We start from the raw sequence: 17156 nt of genomic DNA, 5'->3' as shown, positions 1-17156 counted from the left end.
TATGAAAGCTTCCTGATATAGTGCAGATTATAAATTGTTAAGATCATGGCCCCCGGGGGTCGGATGGGGCCACAATAGGGGGTCAAAGTTTTACATACAAATATATAGGAAAAATCTTTAAAAATCTTCTTCCCAGAACCACTGAGCCAGAAAAGCTGAGATTTATATGAAAGCTTTCTGATATAGTGCAGATTCAGGTTTGTTAAAATCATGCCCCCCTGGGGTAGGATGGGGCCACAATAGGGGATCAAAGTTTTACATACAAATATATAGGGAAAATCTTTAAAAATCTTCTTCTCAAGAACCATTGGGCCAAAGAAGTTCACATTTACATGAAAGCTTTCTGACATAGTGTAGATTCAAGTTTGCAAAAACCATGGCCTCTAGGGGAAGGTTTGGGTCATAATAGGGACTACGGTTTTACATGCAAATAGATATGGAAAATCTTCTGATATGGACCAAGGTGACTCAGGTGAACGATGTGACCCATGGGCCTCTTGTTTTTATACCCTCTCCTCCTGTCAAGTTTCAATAGTTTGTCATGGATATTCATGAAAAATAAACCTGGATTTGTTATCAACGAAGACAAAATAAAACACTATTTAATGGTAAGTGTTACATTGCAGACAGTGAGTTAAAAAAATAAACGATGAATAATTTTGGTTAGAAATATTTCTCTTTGAATGTACACGATGTAACAATAGAAATATCCATTGCGTCTCCCGTACAAAGACCAGCACATGTAACGCTGATTTTTAACAGATAGAAGCTATTCATAAAGCTACGAAATCATCTCGTTGACAGAAATTAAGATATCTGAGAGGATATTGATATGTATGATATCAGCTTAGCTATGAGTGTACCTTCGTTTTGTGGTAGGAGATAAGCCAACTTAGCAGCAACAGCGCCAAAATCCCAGCGAGGGAAACAAGGTTTCTGGGTGTGGATAGATTGATTATGACAATGATTCCAGTCAGTGTTAGCGCTGTCCCACCATATACAAGTCTGGAAAGTAAACAGCAGTCTATTAACCCATGGTGTGTGTACACGTTTATGATGCGAAATGGAAACATCTTTCCCCAGTACAAAAATGAAATATGAATCCATGAATATACGGATTACTGATAACAGGGTTTATAAGGAAACAATTTGATATTTAAAGATCTTTCATGCAAATTGTGTCGTGTAAACAATATTTCATTTTTAAAATACATACATACTGAGTTTTCTTGAGTTGGAAATAGAGAATGTTTTCCCTTTTGTACATTTTCTCACGATTTCTGACATTCGAGCTCCGAATCTTTTCTTCACAAATGAATATCCAAGGCAGAAACATAGAAACGCAGTCACACACAGAAGTGGAATAGCCTTCTCAAAATTCATCACCATGGAGAAGGAGAAGTATATGACGTAGGCCACTACCAATAAAACTGTAAACAAATTCTTCATGATCATCTTAATCTTTCTCTGTATGGGATGTGTTCTGTCTTCTGATTCTAGGGAAAATGACGTCATCTCTACGTCGCCGTCTGAAAATACATGAATATGTGAAATAAGTATAAGCAAGACAATTAAGGACAGGACTGTTAGGTGACTGCAGAGTTACAGTGACGTCATAGGAACGTTTGGTGACTGCAGAGTTACAGTGACGTCATAGGAACGTTAGGTAACTGCAGAGTTACAGTGACGTCATAGGAATGTTAAGTGACTGTAGAGTTATGGTGTTGTCATGGGAACGTTAGGTGACTGTAGAATTATGGTGTAGTCATAGGAACGTTAAGTGACTGTAGAGTTATGGTGTTCTCATAGGAATGTTAGGTAACTACCGAGTTACGGTGTAGTCATAGGAACACTAGGTGACTGCAGAGTTATGGTATTGTCATGGAAACGGTAGGTGACTGCAGAGTTAAGTTGACATCATAGGATCGTTAGTTGACTGCAGAGTTACAGTGACGTCATAAGAACGTTGGGTGACTGCAGAGTTAGTGACGCCATAGGAATGTTAGGTGACTGCAGAGTTATGGTGACGTCATTGGAACGTTAGGTGGCAGCAGAGTTATGGTGTGGTCATAGGAACGTTAGGTGACTGCATAGTTTCATTGACGTCATAAGAACTTTAGGAGACTGCAGACTTAGTGACATCATAAGAACGTTAGGTGACTGCAGAGTTAGTGACGTCAAAGAACGTTAGGTGACTGCAGGGTTACAGTAGCGTCATAGGAACGTTAATTAAATGGCTGCAGAGTTACAGTGACGTCATAAGAACTTTATGTGACTGCTAAGTAAGTGACGTCATTAAAACGTTAGGTGACTGCAGCAAACTCCCCGTCGAGGCCTCATTACGTCACCTACGAATAGACCTCTCCTATGTGACGCAGCACAATATACAGATTTGTATACTGTGAGTCCGCGATTATCACGCAGGCAAGTAACACTAAAGAAGTAGTTCGCAGTTAAAAGTTTGAAGATATTGATATTAAGAGCACTGATATAAAAGTATGGATTTTATTTTAAACATAAAATGATCAAAAGATCATTAAAAAGTAGGGAGAGAGACTCTGTTCAAATCATTGTGTAAAGTAATGAACTCGATGTTTACGTTCTTGTTTTGAAAGTTGTTTACGTTTGACGTTATGTTTTTTAGTCATTCTACAGTGACCTCACAGTATACGCGGCCTAAGAAATCGCTATCCCATAATGCCTAAGTGGAAGAGTTTGGTTTGTGAGCAAACGGCAGTGAGCAAACGAACTCTGGTGGAAGTTTGGTGACTGCAGAGTTAGTGACGTCATAGGAACGTTGGATGATTGTAGAGTTATAATGACGTCATAGGAACGTAGGAGACTGTAGAGTTACGGTGTAGTCATGCAATACGGGACTTTCGAGATACGGATCCACTCTGACTTTTATCACACGTTGAACGTAATTTGTATGGCATGTCACTCCCGATTTACAATAACAACTAAGTAAACAAACATGGAATACTTCAATTTCTATCAAATTCTTGCATTTAAATACTATCTTTGAAAGAAAGGAATCACTATAACCATTTTATAGGAAAATGCATTTGATTAAATTATGTGAGTTGGCGAAGGAATTAAATCTAGGGAATATCTTGAGAATATCGGTAAAACTTCACACCTTACATCCAATGATACGCGTCTAAATGCGCCTTTTCCCATCAATCTAATTTACACCCAGGTACTAAGCACCAATAGTGACTTGAATCGTCATCGTAGGACTGCGCATAGCTCTTTACGGACCGTCTGCTAGCGAAACGCCAGCTGTATCGATATCAACTTTGCCCTACAACAATCTTTCACCAGAGGGCGTATTACGCTGCGCTACAACACCTCTGTCAACGTCTGAATGTCAAGATTCTTGGCAAAACTTATTTCTATCTATTGCATTATAAAGTATGATTTTACAAGTTTTAGAGTTAAGCTTAAAATCTTACAGTAAGTTCACAAAAACAACGAATTCCATGATTATTCTAGTATTATTGGATGAATGAATATTTATATAAAACCTTTTAATTCGCTCAGGTGTCTCATATTTACCAGCTTCTGCGTTTATAAAATTCAGGCAAGTGTTTGATTTGCTTAGATATGATCATAACAGTTTGATATGCAAAGTTAGTTTTAGTACGATTTTATATGATTTTAGACGTTGACAGAGGTATTAGTGGAGCGTAGCGGGAACGATAACTCTGGGTAGAGATTGGCCCTACAATTGCTTATTATCACATGACCGTGGTGTATAAACATCAAATATAATCAGTAGTTCCGGCACACCTCGAAAGTTCTGTATTCATCCACCAACACTAAGAATCTCTTCAATAAAGAGTTGTTTTCCTTTTATAAGACTCGCCGTCATACAAATAGTCTTTATAATCATAAATGTATATTATCGGTCACCATAACGTTCATTTGTGTATCCTAACTGCTAAATTCTCAATGTTTAATTCCTGTGTACTCGGGTACTGCTAAATTCTCAATGTTTAATTCCTGTGTACTCGGGTACAGTACGTCCAGATTTATGTATACTTCACCTTTTCCCCTGCTGAAAGGTAGTTGGATCTGAAAGTGCGCCATGAGTTCGTAACCGTGATAAAGATGCATCAATACATAGAACAGTTTTTAAAATTGTGAAACATTCTTCTCCATTTCCATTTTTAAAATCTACCATTATCTGTAATGTTAGTATATACATAAATCATCATCTTACCAGTAGCGATCATTTCCATCGTGTTTTAAATGCCTTGGTTGTTTAGCAAACCACCGAAGGTCAAATGTACATGAGTGACATTTTAATAACATTTGAAACTAGACAACGTTTATAAATAATCACTGTGAAATGGGGGACATTTTATAAAAGTGCCATTAGGAAAAAGTTCAATTCAATACTCTATTGGCACTAAATCACTCGTAAGTGTTGTTAGCCATGTAATATAGAAATACTTGTACACTTTGTTACATGATAATGAATATAACAAGCCTTTGTTTCTAAGGTATAAAGAGTCTCTGATATATAATCAAATTTCTGTTGTAGACACAAGATTGAGAGAATTCAGTACACAAGATACAGGATTATGATATGATATTTTTTGAAATCGTTTTTCTTATGTTTGTATAAAAGACAATCAAGTAAAAATGTTGTTCATCTGGTTTTCTCTAGGAATGCCCGGATTACAATATCTACCTGTTTTATATATAACTGATGTGCATTTGAAAGATAAGAGCATAGGTTCTTGAGAATTGGAAGACACAAATATGGTTGTATTTCTAGTTTTTTGTCATCATAGTTGAATAATGTAATATAGAATGAGAGTTTTCCGCATTGAATGTTATCAATATGGTCTAATTCTTCAAAGGTTTTATTTACAAAGAAATCATGAAGTTTACAACTAAATACTTTATTTGTTGTATCACAGTTAATAATCAACATTCTTAGTGATTGCCTTTGTTTGTAAAGCTACAATTGTATTCTAAACGAATATCAATTCCACGTTTGGTAATCCTGCATGTACTTATACACCTATTTCCCTTTCAAACGATGAAATTCTTGAAAATCATGATCAGTTTTAAACATACCTAATATCCCAAACAATGAGACGAATGCATATGAGTAACCGGTACGGCGGATTCCTAAACTTAACAAAAATCCTTACAAAGATACATTGCTGGATCCAGTAAATATTCTACCAAACTCATATCTTTGTTCCTCACAAAAATATTAACGTGAAGGAGAAACTTCAAACAAATTCTGCCAAATTATATGTTAAAAGTGGTGTAAATCAACTGTGGGTTCCAAAAAGATCTTTTCGTAAACTTTTCTCATATCTACAACATCAAAATCTATGACTTTTCAAAACTTTACACGACCATTCCTCGCGATGAATTAAATGATATACTTTTTGACATCATAGACAGTTACTTCTTCAATAAAAATGGGAAAAAGAAATATTCATATCTAGTGATCGATCATTCAAAAAATTGCTTTGTTAAACACCACTCTGATTATGCGCACATGTATTCTGAAGTTGATATTGAAAAAATGCTGGAGCTCTTTGTTGACAACGTATTCGTATTCTTTGGTGATCAGGTCTTCCAGCAGTCTGTTGGAAATCCCATGGACACGAATTGTGATACTTTATTAGCTGACCTGTTTTTATATTCTTTTGAGGCAGAATTTCTTAAATAACTTCTACATGAGAAGAATAAATCTCTTGCTGTGGTCTTCAACTCGAAGATTTATCAACGATGTTTTATCTATTAACAATATTCATTTTCATTCATATGCCGAATCGATATATCCCAGTAAACTCCAAAAGAGAAGACACCACAAAGTCTTCCACATCTGCTTCACACTTGAATATTTTATTGAGCATAGATGTTAACGGCATACTAACAAATCAAATGCAAGACAAAAGGAATTACTTCAGCTTCTCCATCGTTAACTTCCTATATTTTTAGCAATATTCCATTATCCCCTACACATGGAGTTTACATGTATGTCTCTGAACTGATTCGATACGCAAGAGCTTGTTCGCGCATGGTCAGTTTTTAAATCGAGGTAGGCTACTGAAAAATAAGCTGATATTATAAGGATTTCAACAGTCTCGTTTAAAGTCAGCATTTCGCAAATTCGGTCACTATAACGATCTAGTTTGCCAATACTACCTGTCGCTGGGTCAATTACTGTCTGACGTGTTTCATACCAATTGTTAGGCCGTTCTATATAAATTAATTTTGACTACGGAATACTCCGTTTTAAGACATAGGGATCGACCAGTCGACAGGGGATGCTTAATTTTCACTGTTCGTTATCTTCACCTTTACAGGAGTTATGAGATTGGTCACTGATCATTATCTTCACCTTTATAGAAGTTATGAGCTTGATCACTGTTCGTTATCTTCACCTTTATAGGAGTTCTTCACCTTTATAGGAGTTACGAGATTGATCACTGTTCGTTATCTTCACCTTTATAGGAGTTGAGAGCTTGATCACTGTTTGTTATCTTCACCTTTATAGGAGTTGTGAGATTGATAACTGTTTGTTATCTTCACCTTTATAGGAGTTGTGAGATTGATAACTGTTTGTTATCTTCACCTTTATAGGAGTTGTGAGATTAATCACTGTTTGTTATCTTCACCTTTATAGGAGTTGTGAGATTGATAACTGTTTGTTATCTTCACCTTTATAGGAGTTCTTCACCTTTATAGGAGTTGTGAGATTGATAACTGTTTGTTATCTTCACCTTTATAGGAGTTGTGAGATTGATAACTGTTTGTTATCTTCACCTTTATAGGAGTTGTGAGATTGATAACTGTTTGTTATCTTCACCTTTATAGGAGTTGTGAGATTGATCACTGTTCGTTATCTTCATCTTTATAGGAGTTATGAGATTGATCACTGTTTGTTATCTTCACTTTTATAGGAGTTATGAGCTTGGTCACTGTTCATTATCTTCACCTTTTCTTATATATTTTTATCGGCCATTTTTGTATCTTCCAAGAATACATTTTCAAATCAATTTTCATTATCATTTAATTTTGCCATTTTTATCCAATCTGGACAATTAATTAAATGCGGGCTGATATATTTTGACATGTAAAGGGGATATGACGATTTCATCTGGACAATTAATTAAATGCGGGCTGATATATTTTGACATGTAAAGGGGATATGACGATTTCATCTGGACAATTAATTAAATGCGGGCTGATATATTTTGACATGTAAAGGGGATATGACGATTTCATCTGGACAATTAATTAAATGCGGGCTGATATATTTTGACATGTAAAGGGGATATGACGATTTCATCTGGACAATTAATTAAATGCGGGCTGATATATGTTGACATGTAAAGGAGATATGACGACTTCAATTTTTGCAGCCAAGGTGAACCTAGCATGCTGTTCTTCATGACGAAATTTTTAATTTTTTCAAATGATTCTTTATCAAAATTCTTGAAATTTGTATTAAAATCGGAGATCCATATTTCTAAGGAATATGTTAAATCGATTCATGTAGTTTTAACCACAATGTTGTTGACAGATCTGAGACAAAGGGGAATTTGTATTTCATGGCAAATTCTAAACAACCATTTGATTTAAAAATATGCCGAAATATTGGAACTTATCTATGATATTTGAAATGATGTAATAAAATCCATAACAATTCTTTATTGTCCTTGTTAAAAAAAACCCATAACGTTTGTTTTTTGCAAGTGTACATGCAACTTCCATTCCATACTATACTTGTATTTTGAAAGAATGCTATACTATTTTGGAGATGTTCGGTGGATTCTAATGATAAAATAATATCAACAGCAAAGAAATGGGTGATCAAAAGATATATCATCTAAGTTCCGAGATTAGTAATCACCTTATCGAAATAACTGAAAATGTCTCCTTGTTTAACTCCTACATATGTATTTAAAAACTCACTACATATATCCCCTTCCTTACAGCACATTTTGTCGTAGACTACTTACGTTATATTGAAAACATTACCACCAATTTCTTTTGTTAATTTTTAAATAAAAGTGCCAGTCTCCACACAGTATCAAAGGCTTTTGAAAAATCAACAAACCATTCAAGAAGTTTCCTCTTTTCTTTAACAAGATATTTGTTCATTAAGGTTTTTAAGATGAAAATGTTATATGTTGTGCGATACCCTTTCCTAAATCCTGCTTGGACGTGACTTAATAATCCTTTAGATTCTGAATAATTATTGAGACGTGTTGTAAGTAGCCAAGTCATGTTGTTACATTTAATCCTTTGTAATTATCGTAATTTCCCGAATCACCAGATTTATACAATGGAAGGTGAAGATATTAACGAGCAGTGATTAATCTCAATGGAGAAGTTCCAGGATTCTGGTATTTGAACTGTCTCGAGAAATACATCAGCACTAATCTTAATGAATTCATTAAGAACAAGGTCTACACCAGAAACATTTTCCATATTTCAAACTAGATAATCCTAGTTGTTTCACTTCTTTAAAAGTAAATGGAAAATCAAGGGATAACTTTCAAATCCTTAATGTTTATACTTGAAAGGCGAAGATAACGAACAATGATCAATCTCATAACACCTAAAGCAATACAAAACAGAGAGTTGGGCAAATACAGACCCCTGGATATACCTGAGGTGGGCTTGCGTGCCTAGGAGGGGTAAGCATCCCCTGTTAACAGGTCTTCACAACCGCCGTGAGCCCTATATACTGATCAGGTAAACGGAGCAACCCGTAGTCAAAACCAGTGTGCGAAGAACGGCCTAACAATCAGTATTAAACACCTTAGACAACATATGATCCAGTGATAGGTTATATCGGCAAACTAGATCATTATCAAGACCATAGAATTTGCGAAATGCTGACTCTAAACGGTACTGTTAAAACCCTTGTAACATCAACTTGTTTGTCAGTAGCCTGCCTCAATTTAAAAACTTATCATACGCAGAACAAGATCTTGCGTATTGAATCAGTTGAGAGATATAAACACCATATACAAGTTATAATGCAACTACTTGTGTTATGTTTCTCAGAGTTCAATAGAGTATGAAAGTGTTTAATCCAATCTGATATTTGCATAGGCGACTCTGTCTCAGAATGTTTTTGCAAATTAAGATTTCCAAAACATTTTTGTGGAGTTAGGAATGAGATCATTAAGAGTGTCGGTTATATATCTATAGAAATGTGATGTTGATTATTTACACGATTTTTTAATTTGGGTTTTATATCTCTTGAGAAAGCCTGTGATAAGAAACAATAATGGGTGATTTTTGAAGGTTTTAACCTCCCTTGAGAATTTAATAAGCAATTCCTAATAGGCTTAATATGTTTAATACATTTATAAGTTTTATATCTATTACTTCTAAATCTTATAGTTTTGAGACCTGCTTCAATATAAATCTGTTAATTGTTTAACAAGTGTATCAATATCTGAGTTCTTTTCATTATTCAAGTTATTTTGAAGGTTCATAATAATTCTATTGGATTCTGGTTTGACTATGGCTTGGATATAATTGTCTTTACAATCATCTGACCACAAATTACCAACAAGGTGGTTACAATTTTTGTTCATTGTTATTCTGGTACCATGGACATGGTTTCCCTGAATTTAAACCAGTGGAAATAATACTGTGGTCAGACAATTCATTTGGGGCATCAACATTAAAATAAGTTATTTTGTGGTATAAGGAATTTGATGTTAACGTGTAGTCTACTGTGTTGTTGCCATTAGAATTGGATTAGAATAAGAAACTCAAAGAATAAACATACTTAAATGAGTTGATTTACATATATTTGTGAGAAATTTGCCTTGAATATTTGATTTCATGTCTAAATGAGCCGTTCCTAGCATAAAGCGCCCTTAAGAATATTAACTCTAAAGTGTGAACTATAGAGAACATCCTTCACAATGTTAGAGCAATGTTGATTGTCGTCAAGATATTACAGTCACTCAAAGGTGACAACCAACTCGTGATCGGTAATTATGACCTTTTAACAAGTATACAAAAAATGACGTCACTTTTTTATTATGACGTTTTTAAAAAAAAAAATTGGAAAAGATAACAGTCTTTTTGCTAGGTACGGCTCAAATGATTACCAGGTAGATTTACGTGTGGTGCGTAGCAGTCTGAGATAGGACAATGACAAATGTCTTACTTTATCAGATGACAGATATTCAGTTAAGCCCCCTGTTCTACAGATAGTCAATTATGCCCCCTGTTCTACAGATAGTCAGTTACGCCCCCTGTTCTACAGATAGTCAGTTATGCCCCCTGTTCTATAGATAGTCAGTTACGCCCCCTGTTCTGAGATAGGACAATGACAGAAGGTTTGTCTTACTGCGTCAGATGACAGATAGTCAGTTACGCCCCTTGTTCTACAGATAGTCAGTTACGCCCCCTGTTCTATAGATAGTCAGTTACGCCCCCTGTTCTACAAATAGTCAGTCATGCCCCCTGTTCTACAGATAGTCAGTTAAGCCCCCTGTTCTACAGATAGTCAGTTAAGCCCCCTGTTCTACAGATAGTCAGTTAAGCCCCCTGTTCTAGCATTAAACTCGCCACATAGAAGGACTTCACCTTCTTTCCTATAGTCAGTAACTTCGTTTTCCAAGTTGATTAAATGCATATTCTGATAAATGCCTTTTGTGGTAGGGTTTTATGTAGACAGAAGCATTGAAACAATCTTCTTTTTAGATCATAATGTGAAATCACTTGCTTTTAACATCTTACCGTGTTTTCGTAGTCTCGGCTTTGTAGATGTATACGCTAAAACATCACCTGGGCATTTACCCCTATTTTGGGTCGCTTTTTGCGCAAACAATAAATGATGTAGTAAAACCGAAAATATTTCCTGGTGGTTCCTGTGACATAGTTTCTAAAAACAATCACATAATACCATATCTTTAACACAACTTTGTAACACTATCTATCTTAGAAACATTGAAACCATGAATATTCCAACAACCTCATATTCAACATTAGCTAATAACACATAAACAAGAAAAGAAAAACTATAGACAGCAAAAAAATGTTGATACAGCAAACTGTTTATTTCTGTTTTATCTAGCTGATTCTGAAATGCCCAGTTATGAGCACGGATCGTTTATATACAAGAAAACTTCAGAAATCAAATGTTTAGTAATCAGAAAATATGACCCAAGTAATATTATGCTGAGGGTCACTTTGTATGGGGTCATCGTCAGGACGACTGTTTTGCCATCTAGGATATCGTGGGCGGTGTTGTTACCATCACACAGATTATTTTGTCTACGTGTAGAACTGTATCTATGCCCACGATTTGTGTAGCTATTTCCTTTTTATTTCCCTTTATTGCTGGGGGCTGTTACAGGATGGTCACTGCGCGCACCATTGTAGTATTTTTTGTATGGTTTCATTCCCAGTCTGTGATTGAGATGATCTTTCATTAATTTGACCAAGGTTTTACGTTTGTCACCATTAAGTTGCACTCAATCATCACCGTACAGGGGTTGGTTTCTGCGTTTATAAAATGATCACTTTCCATGTTTTTAATGTTTCTCCAAGTTTGTCGTTCATTATAATCCTCTTGATATATTCTTTCAAAAAGAGATAAAACATCCACAATGCATTTCTTGTTCTCTGCACATGCAACTAGAACCTCCATCTGATCGACTACAGAATCACTCGTTTTCGACTCAAGGTCATTACTCCCAACACCAACAATCACGAGCTGAGGGGAGAGACTGAACATATTGTGGACATGAAATTGAGTCGTGCTATAAGCTGTATACTTAATGATATTGCAATTGAAATAATCTTTTCGACTTTAAACATACTATCTTGCGACGAAGTAAAAGATAATGAGTTATTAAACATGACTCCATTTTAAAATTCACTTTGAAAGTAGTAATGGTTCGTTGACTTTTGAGTCTGGTCGTCGTAAACCAAATAACTACTATTTCTGATGAAATCTCCTTGTAAACTTTCCCTAATTACCTTCACCAAGGACAGATCGTGGTAACCTAGTTATTAGGGCATTCGCTTCCAGGATTCAATCCCGGCGCCATGTCAAACCGAAGACGTATGACGTAGGCAGTGAATGTTCTTTCACCAAGCGCTTTAAGTCACGGGACTCTTGGATATAACCTTACTAACAACTCAACTTTAGGGTAAACGGGATTATTTCAGCTTCCCCACCGTCAACTTCCCATATTTATGTAGCAATATTTTATTATTACCTGCATATGGTGTTTATATCTCTCAACTGATTCGATAAGCAAGAACTTGTTACATGTGATCAGTTTTTAAATCGAGGCATGCTACTGACGAACAATTGAGTTGATGGTGCAGGGGTTTCAACAGTTTAAAGTCAGCATTTCGCAAATTCCATGGTCGATATAACAATCTAGTTTGTCAATACAACCTATCATTGGGTCAAATGCTGTCTGACTTGTTTTATATCGATTGTTAAGCCGTTCTTGGCACACGGATTTTTACTACAAATAACTCCCTTTACATCATCAAGATATAGGGCTCACGGCAGGTGAGACCGGTCGACATGGGATGTTTACTCCTCCTAGGCATTTGATCCCACCTCTGGTGTGTCCAGGAGTCCGTGTTTGCCCAACTCTCTATTTTGTATTCCTTATAGGAGATATGAGATTGATCTCTGTTCGTTATCTTCTCCTTTCATGTATATAATTGAAAGAGTCAGCAAGATTTCGGTTTCCCGGAAGCAAGCCGATTTCCCAAGGCGAAGCCTAAATATTGTCACCCATATAGAAATTTGAAGTAATGTGCCACACATTTTGATCTATGCGTAGAGTTCAAGGCTGTAGCAGTGAGGATTCTTTATCGTACCAATGTCCACCGTGTCACAGAACCTGCGTCTTTAAGCTCATATCCGAAAGACCCGTGACTTATGCACTGGCGAATCAACAGTTACCACCTACATGTAAATCGAACCCCGGCTGCCCAGTCGTGAAGCGGCTAGGCAACTGCGACCGATAAAGAATAACAGAAGATACCTGCTTTTCAGTAAGGATGGATTCTCGTCATTTTTCTGACATCGTCGCTAGCCACGGTTACTGAGTACCTACATTTGTACTCTACCTCAAACTGAGATAATAGGCGTGGCTTGCATGCGACGATGCCTTTCAGACAAATTCAAAAATACCTCAATTTCATCTCAGTCTTATGATTCATAGGAAATTTAAAATATGTATGACGAAATGAGATATCGATCATATAGCCGGGACAATACGAGAGATGTGACGTCACGGTCTTTTTTTTTTTTTTGTTCTTGTTCAACAGAAAATTTCTGCATCTGAAAATACGTATGAATAAATAAATATTGTTTAACGTTCCTCTCGAGAATATTTTACTCATATGGTGAAGGGTGAAGGGCTGCAAAATTTAGGCCTATGCTCGACACTTACGGTCTTTGAGCAGGGAGAGATCTTTATCGTGCCACACTTGCTGTGACACGAGACCTCGGTTTTTACGGTCTCATCCGAAAGACTGCCCCATTTAGTCGCCTCTTGCGACAAGCAAGGGGGTACTGAGGACCTATTCTAACCCGGATCCCCACGGGAAATAAGTATGAGTGTGTGAAAAATGTAGAGGTGACGTAAAACAAACATATAAAAAGCGCTCACATCTTGTTTGCAGTTTAACTTCTTGACATGCCTGGTGATGCAAAAGACGGTGGCGCGCCCACCCCTCCCCTTTCCCCCTCATTAGTATATAAGGTTAGTTTAAGAAAATCATACATGTGACCATCGTCGGAAACCTACGGTCGGTCGCTCTAGACGATTACCTACCGTGGCATTCTCTCACCAGAGGGCGCGTTACGCAAGCTCTCTGTCAACGCTTGGAATCACGTGATAATAAAATCACATGATATAAACAAAAATTCTCGGTTTCCTTTCCTTTTAAAACTTCTGGTTACAGGTGATGACATCAGGCTCTTTTCATAGCCCACTGGCACTCTAATAAGTACATATTTACCATTTAGCTGTTTGTCTCTTATTCCACAACTTTTATCGTATTTTTTACATCAAATTTTCACCACGTGGATGTCTTACGTTCATACGCATATTACGAAGTAGTTCCAAATTTAGGATCAGAAAACGGCGATTTTAAACAATTTACAGTAAGCATCAATTTAATTATGTAACAGGGTTTCTGTCGAATTAAACAACAAAGTCCTGTATGGGTTCTTAGATGTCGATCACCTCCATTTTATTGCCAGAATCTAAGCTTTAGATATATATGTATGTATATGACACTCTGAAACATATCAAACAAATAATTATATTTACAATCATATACATCAAAGTATTACTTATTTACACAAATTACTTCTTTGAAATATATGTTACCATATGATATTATAAAAGCTTAAAAACACTGATACTATATATTTATGATATTCTATAATGACTAAACAGACATTATTCATTATAATCATAAAATATATCATGAACACCATCATACCATTCTATGGGAATAAGTGATGTGGCAATAATCCCTCATTTAACAAAAATGTCCATGGAGATTGACTGTAAATTATGAAGTTTACATAAATAAACTTGCATCATAAAAATATCAAGCATGTATTTAAAAATATACCAAATCTGTGAAACACATAAATTTAACTTATTTCAAGCTAACTGATTTATGCCTCACAAAATATCATTCTCACTGTGCAAGTGCTATGGAATTAAATCTACCAAATTATTACGTTTACTGCAAATTAAAAATAATATTAAAGTTAGAAAATAAGCTTACCTTGTTAAAGAAATGATCAGTCAACAGTCAAATATCTGTCATATATTTTCACCAACTTCTCTATAAACCAACTAGACAAAGAATGACTGAACACCACCAAGAACTTTTGGAGGGAAAAAGAACTGACCAATAAAACACCAGCTAACAACACTAAAACCAATAGGAACTTCGAACACTTTCAAACCTATTTACAAAAATTCAATAAATCAGAACAGGTTCTGTCTGTTCTACTTGGATGAGCATAAAACACATCTCAATGTAGTGGTTATTCAGATAATGTTTAATTTGAAATCTATATACAAATTTGTGTAGATTTATTAATTTAAATCAATTAATAAACACTATTACACACTTCCCCTCCTTTTAAAATGACTTCCACGTCATTTAAAGGAAGACTTACCCTCTGTCATGTAGTGTTGAAATACTGAAAAAAAATGCATGATAATTTATTAAAAATAAAAACTCAGAATTTTTCGGTAAAAATTTTTAAAAGAGCTTTCGACATTTCTTTGTCCATCATTCTCAACTGAGAAGCCATTTCTTTAAAACACATTGCCTTATCTTTCTATTCGGGTTGCTGAGACGTCTGTAGACTACAGGCATAATGTTCCATACATTGCGGCTTCTTTTTTATTCTTGTTGACCTTCTAGGCAAATCGGTCTCATTATCATCATCTTGGTTGTCATCATCATCATCATCATGTTCATCAGGAACCCCAGCTACAGGTTCATGTAAATCATACATATGAGAACTGCTGGAATCAAGATCATCAGGTAGTTCCTGAGTACTCTGATTGGGAGCCTCCTCCCCTGATCCGTCCTCCAGGTACTCAACACCACTCTGATCGTCACCAGTAATAGTGTGAGTACTATCTGCAACATCCTCAGACAGTGCATCACTAAATGGTACAGGGCATTCCACTGTAACATACATGTTGTCTGCATCATCATCAGATCCTTCCAACTGATCCTGGATGGCAGATCTCTTTTCTCTATCTTGAGACTTTTCACTTCTCTTGGTTCTAAATCTAGGTGCTGGAACAGGTGAAGATAACTTGGAACCAATGGGCAATAATAAATTCCTATGTAGAATTCTGATTCTGCCTTGGCCATCTTCTCGTCTCACCTTATAAACCGGAATCGAAACATTTGGCTGACTAATGATGATGTAGGGATTTTCCTCCCATTTATCCTGAATTTTGTGTTTCCCATCAAAACTGACAACCTTAACTAAAACTCGATCTCCTTCGTTCAAGATTACTCCTCTTATCTTGGTGTCATAATGCAACTTCTGTTTCGTTTGAGAATTCTTAATTGCTGTTTCAGCTTGATGATATGCATTTCTGAGATTTTCCTGTAGGGTTTCAATGTATGAAGAAGTCAATTTAAATTGGAAATTTCGCTCGATTCCAAAAATGAGATCTACAGGAAGATTTGGTTCTCGCCCAAACATCAAGAGAATCCTGTTGAATCATGTACAGTACAGTTGTACGCATGTACTAATGGAGAGACATGTTTTTTCCAATTATGTTTCTGTTCTGGATCCAAAGTGCCTAACATAGAAAGAATGGTTCTGTTAAAGCGTTCTGTTATTCCGTTGCCCATGGGATGATATGGTGTAGTTCTGGATTTGGATATCCCAGTAATTTGGCATAATTCTTTAATCAAATTACTACAGAAGTTCGCTCCTTGATCTGAATGAAGTTTCTGCGGCAGACCATAATGGACGATGAAGTTGTTAAAAATTGCCTCAGCAGTAGTCTTTGCTGTTTGATTCTTCGTTGGTACTGCTACTGCATATTTGGTAAAATGGTCTGTCAGGACTAATATGTTCTGTATGTTTCCTTTGGATGGTTCTAACGTCATGTAATCCATACAAACTAACCCTAAAGGTTGAGTAGTTGTGATGTTTACTAATGATGCTTTCTGGTTGTTAGGTGTCTTGAACTTGATGCATCTCTCACACTCGTCAACCCACTTCAATACATCTGTGTGCATCCTTGGCCAGTAAAATCTACTTCGGACTAAAGCTATAGTTTTGTCTCTGCCTGGATGACCCATATCGTTGTGCAAATAGTGCAGGATCACAGGACTAAATGTATGTGGCACAACATATTGTTGATGACAGGTATCATCTGCATTCTGTGTCTCTCTAATAAGTATGTTATCTTTCATCTTCAGCTTCTTAAAGTTTTGATGAAGAACTGCCTCAACCTCGCAACTTGCAGAGTTCCTTGGAGGTTTCTTTCCTGCTCTGACATAACCTATTATAGCCGAAATGGTAGCATCCTCAGCCTGAATTTGCTGAATGTCAATGTGCCGAATGTCCTTAATATTTGAAGGCAGATGTAACTGCTGACACA

General features: G+C 36.1%; 1 protein-coding gene across 3 annotated transcripts in view; it reads right to left on the bottom strand.

Annotated features, from left to right (window-relative positions):
* Positions 1-4336, bottom strand: part of LOC125671766 (sodium/nucleoside cotransporter 2-like) — a 10515-nt gene extending 6179 nt beyond the window's left edge. Inside the window, exons 1-3 of one of the 3 annotated variants that reach the window (XM_048907657.2) lie at positions 4226-4336; positions 1217-1529; positions 864-1005 (exon numbers count right to left, since the gene is read on the bottom strand). In XM_048907657.2, the coding sequence (XP_048763614.2) occupies positions 864-1005; positions 1217-1529; positions 4226-4244 (474 nt within the window). In that variant the 5' untranslated portion in view covers positions 4245-4336. Of the gene's footprint in view, positions 1-863; positions 1006-1216; positions 1530-3139; positions 3250-4225 lie in introns of those variants that run through there. The other 2 variants (XM_048907663.2, XM_048907673.2) reach the window with 2 other exon arrangements.
* Between the last annotated feature and the right edge of the window lie 12820 nt (positions 4337-17156).

Source organism: Ostrea edulis, chromosome 1 (assembly GCF_947568905.1).
Source record: "Ostrea edulis chromosome 1, xbOstEdul1.1, whole genome shotgun sequence".
Lineage (NCBI taxonomy): Eukaryota > Metazoa > Mollusca > Bivalvia > Ostreida > Ostreidae > Ostrea > Ostrea edulis.
Note: the sequence above shows the minus strand (reverse complement) of the source record. Positions and strands in the feature narration are given on the sequence as shown.